The 18872-nt window shown below is 39.1% G+C and overlaps 1 protein-coding gene across 1 annotated transcript in view; it reads left to right on the forward strand.

Moving 5' to 3' along the window:
- ADGRV1 (adhesion G protein-coupled receptor V1) overlaps window positions 1-18872 on the forward strand; it is a 654157-nt gene that overhangs the window by 316807 nt on the left and 318478 nt on the right. Inside the window, exons 73-75 of the mRNA XM_082259824.1 lie at window positions 6847-7018; window positions 15428-15563; window positions 16993-17828. Of these exons, the coding sequence (XP_082115950.1) occupies window positions 6847-7018; window positions 15428-15563; window positions 16993-17828 (1144 nt within the window). The remainder of the gene's footprint in view (window positions 1-6846; window positions 7019-15427; window positions 15564-16992; window positions 17829-18872) is intronic.

The raw sequence follows: 18872 nt of genomic DNA on the forward strand, positions 1-18872 counted from the left end.
CCTCCCGGGTGGGTCGATCGGGTTTTTGTGAATCTTTGGGAGTGAGTAGAAAGTTGGTGTCTTCGGGTGTCTTGATCGGATATAGTTCCAAAGTGTGGGGGAGATAGTTCCTTCAATTCCAGCTTTGTCCACTTTGGCATAAAATTCTTCTTTGTATTGTTCAATCATGATGGGCATGATTTGTTTATAACATTTTCGGTTGTTTAGAATTGTTTCACACATGTCTTTATACTTGGTGTTGTCCATCACGACAACATTCCCTCCTTTATCCGCAGGTTTGATGGTTATATTTTCGTTGTCTTGTAACTCTCTTAGGGCTTTTCTTTGGCTTTTGGTTAAGTTTTGTTTGTTTCTTGTCATGGTCATTTTTTCAATGTCTTTCGTGGTTTCCCTGACGAACAGGGCTATGGCTGGGTTCTGGTTGATCGACGGGAATTTATGTGATTTTTTCTTAAACTGTGCGTTGATTTTTTCAACTATTGTTTTACTGGTATTAGTGGAGGTTGTGGTTTCTTCCTCATCGCTGTCGGTCCAACATTCTAGTCCCCCTTCTTCTAGGAGGAGGTTTAGGTCCCGTATAGCCCTGTATTCTGCCGCCGATAGTGCTGTTTGAGGTTCTGCTGTTTCGGATTTCTTGCTGTACATAATTTTTTGTAATAGGTTCCTTGCAAAAAGGTTAACATCTTTTATGGCCTCAAACTTGTCTGCTGGTTTGTTGGGACAGAAGGAGAGTCCTAATGTAAGGACTTCTATTTGTTCCTTGGTTAGTGTGTGTGAGGAGAGATTGACTATCGTGATGGTTTCTTTGTTCATTCCTGTGTTTGGTTGTTGGTGTGTTATTTTTCTTTCGTCTGTTTCCGCGCCTTCCCTAAAAAAGGTCCTTGTTTGCTTAGAGGTTGCAGTTTCTGATTTTCCCGTTGAGATCTTGTGAAGATTTTATGGAGTTTTGCTGGTGGGTTGGTCTCCTCAGTCTCTTGTGCATTCTGTTCTGTGGTTTCATTATCCTCATCCGTGTTTTGTGGGTCTTCATTGTATCTTTCTGTTTCATATTGGTTTTCCCTTTGTTCTCTGTTTTTGGGTGGGAATCTTCTCCTCTGAGGGTTTGCCTCTGTTCCAGATGTGTAGGACGATGAGTCTGAGGAGATATAATTTTGTGGGTTCTTTCTCTGTCCGGATGGTGCATTTTTCCTCTGGTTCTTGTTGTTGTTCCAGCGGTATGCTCTGTTTTGGCCAAATGCGTTCTTATCGCGCCAGTACTTTTTTTCTTTCTTCCTTAGGATGTCCAGGCTGTGTTGTTCAATATGTGTTTTTAACTTTTTTTCCTGTTCCGAATATAGGGGGAGTGGTTTGAGGGGGGTCAACAGATCATATGTTTCTTTTATTTCTTCATCTAGATTTTTGAGTTGTCTTTCATACTCGTTTTGTAGGAGTATCATCAGATTTTTAGAACATTCGTTGAGTATGGCCTCCCAGTCTTTTTTCATTTGTAGGGTGATATTGTCCATAGTGGGAAAGATTTGTATTCTAAGTCCCACTGGGTTGATGTTTTCCTTTATGTAGCGTTGAAACGATTTGATGTGCCAATACAAGGCTGATTTTCTTTCGAGATGTCTCCGTAGTGTGTTGAAAAGTGCCGTGACGTCCGAATTCTGTTGTTCATTGCCCTGAAAGTCTTTTTGAATCCCGGTCATAAGACTCTCCCACTCATTGCCAATTAGATTTCCGTTTGTTTCCTCCTCCATTTTGTCTTTATCCTTTATTAATCCAAAGACAATTATTATTCTTTGGGAAATTGGGTGTCTTTGGATTTTTTACACAGTGGGGTGTCGTTGATCAAATTCCTCTCTGTTGTTACTGCCCATGGGCATACAGTTTGGAGAAGATCATTATGTGATTCCACTTGTGTGTAATGAAATGCAATGTGATGGTAGTCCTGCTAATCGGCTACCACGGGTGAGTGGGGGAGGTGAGGTGTTATAGAGATCATGAGGTTTTGGATGTGTTTTCCATCCGGGTAATAATGTAGAAGGGGTTTTTGATCTCTATGACCCTATGTATAGTCGGGTTTGCCGTCGTCCCTGGTTGAGTATTGTATCGGTTTGTTGGTACCTCAGGCCAATAAGAAGTGGGACTTTTAAGGCAGGTATGGGGTATAAGATAAAGTACAAGCAAAAATTGCTAATAGTAACTAAATGATAATAATGATAATAATAATAATAAATGTTTAATTCTTAAAACATATGTACAGTGAAGTACAGTTGCGTGAAAGGGTTATAGACCCTTGTGAAGTTGTGTAATAGAAGGAGGGTTAGTGACATGTGAGAAATAGTGACTTTTGAGAGTATATCTCTGTCTGTTCCTGCTGTTAAGCTTGGGTGGTTCAGATCAGAGGTGTCTCCTATATCCTACGCGTTTCGGCCTTTAATTGGGCCTTTTTCAAGGTTGATTGTCACTATTTCTGTTGATAAAATGCAGGTTTTTTATTAAATATTTTTAAGTATCACCACTTTTTTAAAAAAATTAAATAATAGTGGTGAATTTTTCAAAAGTAGTACATACATGTTGTTTTCTTTGAATCCTTTTGTGTTGAAATGGCTCCCTCTTTAGCACAGCGAGAACCATGCGGTTTCCTGAAAATTATATGTATATATATATTTGTGAGATTCAGCTACAAAGTTGATAGTGGTTCTACAGGTGTGTTGTTGAACTTACATGGGCTATGTCTCATACCTGGGGTAGATCATATGAATCTCCCCTGGTGGTTAGTTTTGATTCCGGTGTGTGTGAAACCGGTTCTGGGCAAGGATATCCTTGTGCCTTTAAATGGTGCAGTTCTATATGAGACAGGTACATGTATAGGAAGATTTTATATCTATAATGCAATAATGCAGTATATACAGTATATAACACATTTTGGGTTTGTTTTTACCTTCATTATCACTTTGCAACAAGTGTTGTCCCATGCGGTTTCCAGCTGGGTCACACTTAAAAAGAGGGAGAAAAGACTCCTTCAGTAATGTATCTCCTTTTCAGGGTGGAGTAAGTGGTAAGGGTGGTGTTTCAAAACTTACAATTTTTCTTGTGCGCCGCTCTTGGTCCTCTCTCATCCCCATTCAGTTGTGGAATGAGAGAGGCAGAGGTTCCCCGGCCTTTTATCAGGCTCGCGCATGCGCTGTGAGCGCCGCACGTCTGAAACCAGATCACATACAGCTGGTGTGTGTCTCTGGTGCGCCTGCGTCCTATGGACGAGTGCGCTTCCAGTTTCCACCGCTGTTGCTCACTGGCGCGGCCGCCGACACGGAGAGGACACAGGTCACAGACTGGCAGAGTCTGAGGCGCCGATGTCGCTGGCTGTTATGTTGTGCCTGTAAAAAGCCCCTGGGAGGGAAAACAGTGAGAGATCCCCCCAGGGGCTTACCGTGCCGGGTGTGCTAAAAGTATGTGGAGATTTTTTCAACAAGGATTCAGTACAAGGCATAAGTGCATTATAATTTGCAAACAAGAGGTATATAAAAGGATAAAACAAGGGAGAACATTCCATGTAATTAATAGCAGTTTTAATAGCAGTGTAATGAATAGTCAGGTTAAAGGGAAAGGAGGGGGAATTTTCCGGTTATATCCCCATTGGGAAAGAGTGGGGAAAGTCTGTCAGATCGGTCTTCTCAAGGCTTATGGAATCTAAAAAGGGGGGAATTCCGCATCTCCAATTCGTGTTTTTGATAAAAGATATAAGATGTATATATATATATATACATCTTTGGACGAGTTTTCTTGTGAATGGATTGGATGATGTGAATGGAGAGTGATTATAAGTGTGTGGTGTGTCAATGATTGCTTCATTGTATTTTATCCTTTGGTAGCGAGATTTGTGTGGCTGATGTTTTTTTTGAACAAGAGTTTTTGTGAATGGACTTTCTCACAGTTTTGTGATTTTTTTATTTTTTGATGAAGGTTTTTTATTCTAATCAGTTTTCCCTGATGAGAAACCTTCTAAAAAGGGGGCATAGCTTTCTGCTTCATTTAGGCCTGGAAAGGTAGTTGCGTTGAGACGTTTTATCCATCTCATCTCTAATTGAAGCAGGGTTTTGTTCCAATCACCCCCCCTCCTCGGGATGTGGATCCGTTCTAGGGCCATAAACGATATTTTTGGCATCTTATGGGCGTGTTTATAGGCCACGTGTCGACCCAGTGGTAGATGGAAATTGCACATTTCCATTGAATTTACGTGTTTGTTGATCCTCTTTCCGAATTCCTGTCTTGTTTTACCTATGTAGAATGCGTTACATTCGCATCTCATCATATACACCACGCCTTTAGTCCGACAATTGGTGAAGTGTTTGGGTTCAAAAGTTTCTCCATTCGGTAGAGTGGTTTTAGTGCATTTTCTTATGACTTTGCATTGGTCACATGACCCACATGGGTATGTGCCTTTTGTCTTGCATGGGTCTTTGCGTGAACCTTCTTTAAAATCGCTATGAACTAGTCCTTGTTTGACAGATCCTGCCTTTCTGTACGTGATTGGCGGGTGGTCCGTGAGGAAGTCTTTCACTGTTGGGTCCTCTTTCAAAATTGCCCAATGTTTTTCCAAAATTGCTTTGATTTTTTTATTTTCGTTGGTGTATCTTAAAATGATTCGCGTTTTTTGGTCGGGTTGTTTAGGGTCCTGGGATGGTTTTTTAAATAGTAACTCTTGTCTTTCCTTGGAGTTGGCCTTGTTGTAGGCTTTCCTTAGTGAGGTTTTGGTGTAACCCCTTTCCATCAGTCTTGTGGTGAGTGCATCAGCTTCTTTTTTGTATATTTCTTTTTTGGTGCAATTCCTTTTAATCCTTAAGTATTGACTGTAAGGTATGGCTTTTTTTAGTGGGGGTGGATGAAAGCTCGTGGCATGTAGAATTGAATTGCCTGCGGTTTGTAGCTGAATCTCACAAATATATATATACATATAATTTTCAGGAAACCGCATGGTTCTCGCTGTGCTAAAGAGGGAGCCATTTCAACACAAAAGGATTCAAAGAAAACAACATGTATGTACTACTTTTGAAAAATTCACCACTATTATTTAATTTTTTTAAAAAAGTGGTGATACTTAAAAATATTTAATAAAAAACCTGCATTTTATCAACAGAAATAGTGACAATCAACCTTGAAAAAGGCCCAATTAAAGGCCGAAACGCGTAGGATATAGGAGACACCTCTGATCTGAACCACCCAAGCTTAACAGCAGGAACAGACAGAGATATACTCTCAAAAGTCACTATTTCTCACATGTCACTAACCCTCCTTCTATTACACAACTTCACAAGGGTCTATAACCCTTTCACGCAACTGTACTTCACTGTACATATGTTTTAAGAATTAAACATTTATTATTATTATTATCATTATTATCATTTAGTTACTATTAGCAATTTTTGCTTGTACTTTATCTTATACCCCATACCTGCCTTAAAAGTCCCACTTCTTATTGGCCTGAGGTACCAACAAACCGATACAATTCCCTCTGTTCTCAGCTGCATAAGAACTGGGGAAGGAGAAGCAGCAACCCACTGAGCTTTCCAGTGAATGGCTGTGCAGTGGGGGCCTATCAGGGCAGGTCTGATCATTGGAGGAGAGTACACTAAGTTCCCAGCATAGCTAGATAACTGACCACGGTGTGCTCTCCTGCTTAGTGTGGTCAGTTTATACTAGAAAAGCAGGAGCTGACAGGAACCCAAGGGATTTCACACAAGGGAAGCAATGCAAAGAGAACAGGATACTTTCGTATACAAGCACATGGTACAGAAGCCACATATCTGGAATAAGAAGTGCTTTCATTTACAGTCTAGTACCTTGGAAGGCAGTGATCCAAATGACATCCTGCAGATCATAGAAAGCTTTGATCCAAAACCTTGTGATGATCATAAGAGATAAACATCAGATAGGTAAAAAAAAAAAAAAAAAATCTTAGTGTCTAACTCCAGCAGAATACAGTACATGTGGTTAATAGAGGGATTGGAGGGACATGTGGTGAATGGAGGGACTAGCTACATAGAGCATCTCCTAGCTACGGAGTGAGGAAAATTCAAAAATATTTAAAGGCAAACAAACAACAATGCACGTGTAACATGATAAGCAGCCATGACCAATATATTTGAAGCCTTGATTATGTCAAATGCACTGCTAGACCCTGCCACCCAGGATATATGCCCCAGGTCTTTTACTGAGTATGCAAGTCTTCTTTGCTGTAGATGTTACCTGTTCCCCAAGAATGGTCCTATAGATCTCTAGAACTGTGGTAATCAACTTGTGGAGCCCCAGAAGAGAACACATTTACGTTAGGGCCAATTCACACAAGAAGTCAGTAAAATAAAATGCACACTCTGTCGTGCATTGACCCTTGTTGCAATACACAGCCCACTGAAAAGTGCTCTTCTGCACTAGGGTTTTACAATATCTACAACAGGAACTAAGCTTTGGTTCCTTTTTTTTGTCGTTTCCTTGGGTTCCCAATGAGCAAATTGCCAGAGAACTAAGAGGAGTGGAGTAAGGAAAGGAAAAGAGACTAAACAGAGATAATTTAAAAAAAGGGAAGCAAAAGGTATAAACGAGGAAACGGGGAACAAGAAAAAGTCTTAACACCTTTTTTTGCAAAAAACTATAACATTTCCATGTAAAGCGTCCAGGTATGGTTCACATCTTTGAGGAATCTAGCAGCATCCCTGTTATGGGTGATATTTAAATACTTTATTAGACAGGTATATGATAATTTTAGTGTTCAGAATAATTTCTGTGTTTGCATTTTCAGATATGTTGAAATGTTCCCTGACCATTAGTAGTAAATATTAAAAATATCTTTTCTTCTGTCAGGTTGGTTTTGAATCAGTTGCATTCCGCCTTACAAATATTACATCAGGGATAGGTCATGCTGTTGTTTACAGAGAAGGGTCCTATGGTTCGGTCACCGTAAGCTGGCGTTCTGGATATCCCCCTGGTTTCATGCCAAAGGACATCCGCCTTGGTAAACTTTTACCCGAATCTGGTAAGTAATGTGCTTTTTCAGAATATTAATCCATGAAATGTCCTCTCAAACCAAAAAATAGGTTACACAAATCACCTGTTAAAAACATTCTTAAAGCCTAAAATAAGAAAGCACATCGGCACAATGTACATAAAATGTATAAATACCACATTATCATATCCTATTAATAAAATGTGGAGGTACTGATTATGTGTATTATGCATGTGTATGAAAAATCTTTGTGCTAACTACTATTTATTGAATATGTGTGAGCTTGACATATGCTATGGTTATAGGTTGTTGTTTTTTATTATTGTAGTGTATTTATTTAAAATATATTACATTATTTTTCTATATTGCATATGGAGCTTGTGGGTGCACCGTGGTGCAACGGCAATAACACAAACTAAGTCCAGGTGCTAAAAAAGGAACTTGTATTGAAGCAAATGGTAACAGTTAACAATAAGCCCGGTGAAAGAAGGCCCAGCCGGGAATATTCAAGGATGCCAACTGATAGCCAAACTGACTATCTGGAATGACTGAATGCGGCCTGGATGGTCCAAGCAAAAGTGGGAAGGTGTACAAGGAGTGGCAAAATGCTAACCTTTCCCTACTCATTTGCAATCTTTCCCTAGTCCAGGAGCCAGGGTCTTAAATAGACTCGTCCACCCTCTGCCAAATATGGGCAGCCAGCATTTTGTTTATTTATTTCAGGTACTTATATAGCGCTGTCAATTTACACAGCACTTTACATATACATTACACATTCACATCAGTCCCTGCCCTCAAGGAGCTTACAATATAAGGTCCCTAACTCACATACATACACAGTAGGGCTAATTTTTTTTTACAGGATCCAATTAACCTACCAGCATGTCTTTGGAGTGTGGGAGGAAATCAGAGTACCCAGAGGAAACCCACGCAGGCACAGGGAGAACATGCAAACTCCAGGCAGGTAGTGTTGTGGTTGGGATTTGAACCAGTGACCCTCTTGCTGCTAGGTGAAAGTGCTAACCACTACACCAACCGCTGCTGCCCTATTAACCCATAGAGCAACCATGTTCTTCTTGACTTCCTCTACCTCTGCACTGCGGTTGTGGATGAGCGCCACCTGCAGTGGAGAAAGCAGTCTGCACCTGCCTAATAGCTACTATTATTGACCATATGTTTTATATTTATTTGTTATATTTGGGCTTTTTTTCAACCTCAACCTGCATTGTAATAGCTGTGTGTATAGTTTCATTCTGGCCTGAAGCAGAACTGTCCTTTGTGTGTTGCATTCCATTGAATATCTACAAGACGTCTTGTGACTGTACTGTGTAGTCACTTGAAGGGATCCTTGTCTTCCACATTTCCTATATCTTACTGTACTTGCACACTCCATTAACGCCATTAAGGACTCATTCACGCTACAGCATTGTGGTAATGCACAGTAATGCACTTTACAGGTGAAATACAGTGATATTTATTCTGAATGGTACTCCAATGCACCTTCTCAATCAATTTGCGTTTCACTAGTGTGCATTGCTCTGCACTGCCAAAAAAATTATGCATGTATCTTTGTTTATGCGATTTGGTACATTAGGAATCCAATTAAAATAAATGGGCTTTAGTAAAGCATTTCATATTAAAACGCATGTGCTAATGCAGCACAGTAGTACGAACTATCCCTTGCTGCATGTTTTAGAACTACAGAGACTGAATTGTGTTCCATTACATCCTGGAATCCAGAACTAATAGCAGTCTATAGTTTATTACTATTTCAAATTTAGAAGAAACAGTTTTTAACTGACAGTGGTTTCTGTAGTTTGTAGCCAGATATAGCGTATCTGAGTGCCTGTAAACTGCAGCTGAAGGATTTTTCATTCTTGTTAGTTGATAATATCTATAGTATGTGCTTAGACGCACTATTCTGTGCTTTGTTTCTATAGAATACAGCATGCTGCATGTGAATTTGAGGTAAAGCATACAAAACAAAATAATTTGTGCTGTTCTGAGATTTTTTACTCAACGAGGCTAAATATAGTGAACATTTGACCTAATCTCAAGAGGTCAAGTCCTCTAAAGCACATTAACGCAGGCCCATATTTGCCATAAAACACTAGATGAGCTGTGACTAGAGCAACAAAAGGAGGAGGCAGATCCGAAATCCATTTATCACTTTTATTTGCTTCTGTATTCCTTCTTTTCATACATAGCGAAGGAGATGTAAGAACTACTGAAAGAAGTAATGAAACGTAAAATGGTGCACTCTACTTTGACTTTTTAGGATTAAAATCGTACAGTATATTATGAACAAAAATAAAAAATACCACACTAAAAGTTCACTGAGAAAGCGAAATAGCGTGAAAAAATCCAAACATAAAAAAAAAAATATATATATATATATATACACAGTATCTCACAAAAGTGAGTACACTTTTGAAGACATTTTATTATATCTTTTCATGTGACAACACTGAAGAAAGGACACTTTGCTACAATGTAAAGTAGTGAGTGTACAGCTTGTATAACAGTGTAAATTTTCTGTCCCCTTAAAATAACTCAGCACACAGCCATTAATGTCTAAACCTCTGGCAACAAAAGTGAGTACACCCCTAAGTGGAAATGTCTAAATTGGGCCCAAAGTGTCAATATTTTGTGTGGCCACCATTATTTTCCAGCACTGCCTTAGCCCTCTTGTTGATGGAGTTAACCAGAGCTTCACAGGTTGACACTGGAGTCCTCTTCCACTCCTCCATGACAACATCACAGAGCTGGTGGATGTTACAGACCTTGCGCTCCTCCACCTTCTGTTTGAGGATGCCCCACAGATGCTAAATAGGGTTTAGGTCTGAAGACATGCTTGGCCAGTCCATCACCTTTACCCTAAGCTTCTTTAGCAAGGCAGTGGTCATCTTGGAGGTGTGTTTGGGGTCATTATCATGTTTGAATACTGACCTGCGGCCCATTTTTCGAAGGGAGAGGATCATGCTCTGCTTCAGTATGTCACAGTACATGTTGCCATTCATGGCTCCCTCAATGAACTGTAGCTTACCAGTGCCGGCAGCACTCATGCAGCCCCAGACCATGACACTCCCACCACCATGCTTGACTGTAATCAAGACTCACTTGTCTTTTGTACTCCTCACCTGGTTGCCTCCACATACGCTTGACACCATCTGAACCAAATACGTTTGTCTTGGTCTCATCAGACCACAGGACATGATTCCAAAAATCCATGTCCTTAGTCTGCTTGTCTTCGGCAAACTGTTTGCGGGCTTTCTTGCATCATCTTTAGAAGAAGCTTCCTTCTGGGATGACAGCCATGCAGACCAATTTGATGCAATGTGCGGCGTATGGTCTGAGCACTGACAGGCTGACCCCCCCCCCCCACCACCTCTTCAACCTCTGTAGCAATGCGTGCAACACTTATACGTCTATTTCCCAAAGACAATCTCTGGATTTGATGCTGAGCACGTGCCTTCAACCTCTTTGTTCGACCATGGCAAGGCCTGTTCTGAGTGGAACCTGTCCTGTTAAACCGCTGTATGGTCTTGGCCACCGTGCTGCAGCTCAGTTTCAGGGTCTTGGCAATCTTCTTATAGCCTAGGCCATCTTTATGTAGAGCAACAATTATTTTTTTATATAAAGTATATAAAAAGGAAACAGCTATAGTGCTTATATCCTCTAAAAACAATTTTACTAAGGTAAAGTACAGGTTACTCACATTTTTCTGGTGCTTCCAACGCACCAGACTCTAATAGGCATAAAAATATCAGTGTTTTTGAATGCTACTGTCTCCACACAAGCCTTGCACAACAATCTGGCTTACTAGCTCCAGGCTGGTGTACAGATGTCGTCACTGTCCTGCCCCACCCCCACCCCCCCCCCCCCCCCATTGCTTGTTGACACAGGGTCACGTGTCCTCCTTAGGGGGATTTTTATTGGACGTGCAGGCTAATGACAGGTTTATACAACAGTGGGCGCTATCTTCACACTCATCGCCATTTTGTCATGGTCTATCAGCAAACATATGCAAGCATTGCAAGCAGACGCCAGCAATGCTGATACGACAGGTTGGTAATGATGTCTAAGGGCCATAGAAAAACCATGTATCGGATCATTTGGACCATAGACAATACAGACGCCTTAAAATAGAACAAATATGCTTCAAACTAATATTAAACAGGCAGTGTGTATAGGCATGTACATATCGGAGGGTCATAAAACACGGTAACAATACAATTAAAAAGATAAAATGACATAAAAAAGAGAAACGAGGCACCAGGACCAGGAGTGTTTTGAACCTGTGTTAGGTTTTACTGTTCTCTGCACTAGATAAATTTACTATCACAGCTGAAAATCCCCTGACACACTTGCATACATTTCTGTAACTACTATCAGAGACCTTTGTTTCATTAGTATTGGTCTTTTAAAATGAACCAGTGCCTCCAAATTAAAGTATTTATATATTGTGAACAAACTTAATTTCCCTCTGTAGCTGTAGGTATTGTGAAGAAATTGATCTTTGAAATTACCAATAGAGGCAGAGAATATTGAATTACTTTACAGTACAAGCAGCTAGAAAGGTCAGGAATGGCTTGTTTCTAAGCTCTTTTACTGCTTTTTAAAAATAAACACTTTAATGTCCATAGTTTGGGCACAGGTAAACTTAAGGTCTACAAACATTTTTGGGTATGTATGTGTACCCTATATTTACCTAGCCTCACCTTGCGTCTTTATACGTAAAAAGATAAATGTATGATTTTAAAAGAATGTGATGATCCTAGTCTGCAAGCACAGGACATATCTTACAAAACTGTAGTTATTACCTGATTTTGCATAACAGATACAGTATAATGGTTTCCCCTACACAGAAAACGGAATAGGCTAATTGCTCAGAAAATTGTAGGCTGGCTTCTGATGTCTTTAAAATAAGTGCGTACAAGCCAATATTTCTTTTTATAAGATTGAGGGAAAAATGAACAGCTTATGTTATTACGTAATATTTTGAACTCCAATTTGAGAATTTATGTAACGCCAGTTATTCCATCTGTGGTGTGTTATGTTTTTTGTTGGTATTAGTAATCATATGACCATTTTCACCAATCATTGTTTCTCTCCATAATTGTTTCCATGCTCCTTTATTTTCTCTGGATCCGTTCTTTTTAAAATTCCTATCATGCACCTATATGTCCTATAAAAGGATTTACAAGGAAAAGATATTAGTGAGAAAACTTGAATAAATAAAATGCAACCCAAATTAGTTAACAATATGATTCCATCAGAATAAGCATTAAACATAATATACTCACTGAATTTTGTTATCAAACTCTGCAGTCTGATTATAGGAAAAATAAAGTTTATACTACAGCTACAGATTCTGCAATTCATTTGCAGTTTCACCAGGGACAAAATTACAGTATACATTTTACTAGTTAAGGACAGCTGCCTGATTGTAGTCATATATTAAATAATGTATTATATATAATTTTTTGATCAAATTTAATTTTCCTTCCTGATACAAGCAATTATTTTATATGTATCGATATATTAAATCTCATGAACCACGTGTTGGTAAAAAACAACATTTTTTGTGTATTTCATTTTTAATTAGAAATGTTGTATTTTGATTTTTCAATGCATTATAAGCCTGCATGAGGTTATTTTCCTGCATCAGCTTGAAAAAAAATGTATATCTTTTAAATGATCAATTCACCATTTAAATGTGCTGACCGACCTGAGATTGGGAGGAAATTTACTGGTATTTATGTGTACATGCAATTAAAGATGCAGATTCAGTTACACATAAATTATAGACTACGCTAAACCAACAATACAAGCGTTATTTTGCCCAAGATTTTTTTTTTGCGTTGAATAGAGTAGGCAATAGTTAAAGCCCCTGGCACTTTTCTTTTTTGGGGAACTTGTTTTCGCTGTAGGACAAAGTGAAAAGAAATCTCTCTCTGACAGTTGTCACCAAAAATGCCCCTACTGAAAGATTTCTTCTAACCTTCAATTGCATTGACAACAATAATAGAGATGAACAGACAGCAATAAAAACCTGACTGGGATTTTAATCCTTCCCCTTTCCATCTAGAACTACAAAAATGTGGCTAGAGATGCACGTTAGGCCTTATGCACACTGAGCATTTGCTCAGTTCCTCTGAAAGCTTTTTCTCTTGAGTCCTGGCATAAGAAAAAAAAATTGGTAAAAGCCACATATTGGCATTTATGGGCATTTACGCATATGCACGTTAACACATTCTATTGGCCAAAATGTTAAATTATTCTGTCCATTAGAATGTATGAATGCACAAACACGCAAACAAAAATAAACCCATCTAATGTTTAGGCACATTTATACATGTTCCACATTTTTTCTTCCCGAACACTTCTCTTATTAACACGTTTTTTTTTTTCTACTTGTAAACGCTCCTCTTCTAATGCGTCTGTAAATAGGCTAACATATAGGTGCATTTACAGGCATATTTAAAGCCAATAAAGCAACTAGTGTTTTGCCCACTGAGGGTAAAATAATAGGTATGCTTTAATGCCCCCATCCTAAGCTTTATATACCCACTTTTTCTTCTCTCCACTGCTATTCTAAACCCTTCCCCAAAGGCAAATATAAAAAAAGAAGATCATAGTAATACTTAGGTCATTACCTAATTTACATAGTTATATAGTAGTTGAGGTTGAATAAAGACCATAGTCCATCCAGTTCAACCCGTGTAGGTGTGTGTGTGTACGTAATCATTTCCCATACCCCTGAATGTTTTGATCTTTGAGATGTACGTCCAAGTGTCTTTTAAAAGTAGCCATACTCCCCTCAGTTACTACCATTTGTGGTAGAGCATTCCACAATCTCCTCTAGTCACTCTAGTCACATTGTATGGCCTCGTGTCCTCTTCGTTGCGACTGTATAGTTTTTTTTCTATGCTGAGATCACCGTTGAGGTATTTGTAAATCGCTATCATGTCCCCTCTCAGGCGGCTCTTTTCCAGGGAGAATAAATCAAGCGCTTGTAAGCGCTCTTCATAATTAAGGTTCTCCAATCCCCTATTTGGTTAAGTTGCCCTTCTCTGGACTTTCTCCAGCTCCAACACATCCCTTCTGAGGACTGCAGACCAGAACTGGACAAAATACTCCAGATGTGGTCGAACCAGTGTTTTATAAAGTGGTAGGATTATAGTTTTATCTCTGGAATACATCCCCTTCCTTATGCATGCTAATATTCTGCCGGCTTTGGCAGCTGCAGCTTGACATTGCATGCTATTGCTTAGTCTATATTCTGCTAAGACTCCTAGATCTTTCTCCATTTTGATTCCTCCAGAGCTTCCCCCCTAAAGTGTATTGTGCGTTTATGTTTTTAGTCCCCAAGTGCAATACCTTACACTTCTTCAAATTAAACCTCATTTGCCATGTATTTGCCAACTCTGTTATTTTGTTCAGGTCATTCTGTAAAATTTCTACATCATGATGTGAAGTTATTGCCCTGCTTAGTTTTGTGTCATCTGCAAAAACTGAGATTGAGCTAATGATCCTGTCCTCAATGCTATTTATGAATAAATTGAACAAATTTGGTCCCAGGCCTGAGCCTTGGGGGACCCCACCTAACACCCCAGACCAGTCTGAGTACGTGTTATTTATTACCACCCTTTGGACACGCCCCTTTAACCAGTTTCGTATCCAAGAGCAAACCTTGTGGTATATGCCTGCAGACCTTTTTTTGTAAATTAAGCGTTTGTGGGGAACTGTATCAAACGCCTTAGCAAAATCCAGGTACACCACATCCACAGGTCCTCCTTTATCTAGCTCACAGCTCACCTCCTTGTAGAATGTTAACAGATTGGTTTGACAAGAATGCCCTTTTGTAAACCCGTGCTGATTACTGCTGATGATGTTGTTCTCTTTAGCAAATTCTTGGATATAGTCCCTTATCATCCCTTCCAGAAGTTTACATACTATTGACGTCAGGCTGAGCAGTCTATAATTTCTCGGGATATGCATGCAATTTAACCATGTTAATGATGTCCTGAGCATCTCCACCCCTTTGCGTACATGCAGCTGCGGGACATAGAATCTCCAGCCCGTGGTACATTGACCCAGCAATAACAGCTAAATTCTGGGGTTCAAACTGAACCCAAGCTTATGCTTAGTCTCGTTATTACACAGAAATTCCAGTGGAAGAAGGCCTGTTTGGTCTAATGAGCAAATTTCCCCCCCCCCCAAAAAAAAGTAAAACATATTATCCTGTCATTAAACCATAAAAAATTGCTACATACCCAATACATTTACTTAAAGGTAATAATGGTGTTTATTAGCTGTTTAGCTTACACTGATATGAGAAATGAATACTGTTCTTACAGGTTTTAGATATCTCTTGTTAGGAAGATAAGAACTTTGATAAATGTAAGTTTGAAAGTGATTTTTTTTCTTTGCTAGGCATTGTTGTCTTTACACATGGAGAAGACAGAAAATCAATCCCACTTTACCTGGAGGCAAATACTAGCGGGCCTGAGGGCTTTGCGTTACAGCTGATTGGTCTCAATAGCAGTGTGCCCAGTGGTGCACGTTTAAAGTAAGAGCAACATGTGTTCTTTGTCATGTAGTTTCTTGTGTACTGTTTAAAAATGTTCATTTAGAATAGATCTTATGTTTCTGAAATTGTTTTTCGAATGTTACAGTGCAAATTAGAGGGTAAAGGTGATTTGCCGCTATTTATATTCTTTTTTTTCCTGATCGGGAAACTGAAGAAACTTGAAGAGCAACTACAAAGGCATACCATATAATATATATATATATGACTTGTTGGGCAACTAACGATATTTTGTTGTACTTCTTTTTTTCTTTTTTTTACCTCTAATAACATTTGGTTCATTGTTTTAATCAGCAAGCAGCCTCATTCCTTCTCATCCACGCCATTGACCTCAGGCTGTGATGGCGGCAGGTTGTACTGAAGTGTTAGCATAGACAAACAGATGCACTAGCTGTCAGGCTTGCCCCCCGTAGTAATTTTTCTCGTTAAGCTGGTTAACCTCTAAAACCATATGGTAATACATATAAGACAAATCACAAGATGGGCAGAATCGCTCCAATAAATTAAAAAAAATCCCTAGTATATGAGTGCACCAATATTGTTAAATGGTTTTTGGACTGTTTTATTAGATACATTAAACGAGAAACTATTTGTAATATGTATAGGTGCTTATAGACTACTACAAGCAGTAATATCATTTTGTTCCCGCAGTGAAACAGAAATGTGATAATTGACTGCCTGAAGAAGTGGCCTCATTTACACTTGTCATTTTGCTGCAGTTTAAATTATTGGAATCTGCGTGCAAAATGCTTGATAAGATCTGTGCCCTTATAGTCAATGGTGCTACAACTACAAGATAAAAATACAGAAGTGTAAACAATTGTCAATAATGGCTCAGGTCCCATCAGACATTTTGCATACAATTTAACATTCTTTTATTTGTACCAATCATTTAAACAGGGGCATTTTAGTTTTGAAAATCCCTTTTATATTCAAAACTTCAACACATTTAGTATACTTTCAAGGGTTATATTACTTATTAAAATCATACTCAACTTTTTCTGCTTTGTGCTTTACATTTGCCACACTGTCGATTGAGAGATTTGCACACTTGACAGTGGGGTTTATTCACTAAAGGCAAATCCACTGTGCATTACAAGTGCAGTCGCTGTAGATGTGAGGGGGACGTGCAAGGAAAATAATAAGCAGCATTTGTGCTTGCACATGAATGGATGATAGAATTCAGCAGAGCTTCCCCTAATTTCAGATCTTCCCCTCAGATCTTCAGTGACTGCAGTGTCATAGAGTTCCTACAGTGTCCTAAACTGTATAGTTAATATTTAATAATTTTGCATGCAAAATCCACTTTTATCTACTAACTAATGGAAGATTGTAGCATTTTTTTTCAAGACAGTGACCATTTATGTTGCAACCCACAGAACAAAATGTATTTCTCCACTCTGTCTTACAGATCAGAATTTACTTATGCAGAATTTGAACCAATGGGAGTATTCCAGTTTTCCCCCAATTCAAGGTACATTGTCGTACAAGAAGACAACCAGACTGTGTCACTCCATGTTCAGCGGTTGTTTGGTTTCCATGGCAACAAAACAAAACTAGCTTTTACAACCATTTCAGGAAGTGCCAAAGAAAAAGAAGATTTTGTGCCCGTTTTAAATGGAGAACTGATTTTTGAGAAAGGTCAGACCTCCTCAGTAATAAATATTTCAATAATTAATGATAAAATATATGAACTAGATGAATTATTTTATGTTAACCTAACATCTGTAGAAAGTATTGATGTCTACCACCAGAAGCCAAGACTACATTTTGATTACAGTCTTTCATCTGTAACAATATTGGCAAATGATTTTATGTCGGGGTTGCTAAGCATTGGGCCTGCCATAACATATATCAATGAAGATTCAAACATTAGTGCACTAAATACTGTGACTATCCAAGTGAAGCGAACTCAAGGTTCTAGTGGGATTGTTCATGTCACACTTACAACTTTTGGGGCACGAAAGGCCAAGAATGGCTTTCAAGGACTGCCTTTTGAGCAAAGTCACATGTCCAGAAATATTTCTTGGGCAACTGAAGATCTGGACTTTGAAGAACGAGCTATTCTGATTACCATGCTGGATGGTCAAAGTGAAACTCAGGTGTCCATTAAAATTCTAGATGATGATGATCCTGAGGGTTTGGAGATCTTTTATGTTTTCCTCACAGATCCTCAAGGAGGAGCTCAGATAATGGATGGCAGGGATGACACTGGATTTTCAGCTTTTTCAACCATCATTATCCAAGGTACAGTACTTTATTTAAAACATTCCTCATTATATTTGTTTTCACTTTAATGGTTGCCCCCCCCCCCCCCTAGGACTTTATAGTCTAATGCTTTAACCACATTTATACATATGCAACTATTCCCTAGGACCTTATGGAACAACCAAAAAGTGTCTTTTTGGATTTTGGAAATAAACAGGATCACGAGGTGGAAACCCATGGTAGCAGTGTGGAAAAATATTTTATAGGACCAAAAGTTTGTGTATGCCTGACCATCACACCAGCCTCTATGGTTTGTGAGTTCAGGTGTTTGCAGTGAAGGTCAGGATACTGTTAATTCAAAAGCAAAAGACATTTTGGACAATTGTGCACTTCCAGCCCTGGTTTTTTTTTTTTTTGCGTTTACTTAAACTAGAGAGTGCAACATCTGGTGCAGCTCTGCACAGAAATCAATCAGATTCCAGGTTTTATTGTCAAAGCTTAATTGAACAAGCTGAAGTCGGAAGCTGACTTGCTATGGTGCACAGCTGCACCAGATTCCCAGTGCTCCAGTTTTAGTAAATCAACCCCCTGTGTCAAAACTTGAAGGGGGCCTTTTCGTTTTTCAGCATGACTGGCCCTTGTGTACAAAGCTAAGTCCATAAAGACATAGTTTGATGAGTTTGGTGTGGAGGAACGCATGTGGCCTGCACACAGCCCTGACCTTAACCCTATTGAACACCTTTGGGATGAATTACCTGGCTGATTGCAAATCAGATCATGTAACCCAAATTTAGTATCTGATCTCACAAGTACACTTTGGGTTAAATGGGCACAAAAGCCCACAACTCCAAAATCTTGTTGTTGGAGTGAAGGGTGTTAATGTAAGACAACCTATTAAGTTTAAAACAGAATTGTAATACACACACACTTACATTGTAAATACCCTTTTTATAAGTGATTATATGACCTCTGTTCTCCACTTCATAAAGGGCTTAGAGGTGGCGGTGGAGACTGCAGGTGGGGGTTGTCAGCAGGAGGCAGAAAACCAGCAGTACACTGATCTTCCCAATGTAGAGCTGTGCA

Source organism: Pelophylax lessonae (assembly GCF_965119305.1).
Source record: "Pelophylax lessonae genome assembly, chromosome: 1".
NCBI lineage: Eukaryota > Metazoa > Chordata > Amphibia > Anura > Ranidae > Pelophylax > Pelophylax lessonae.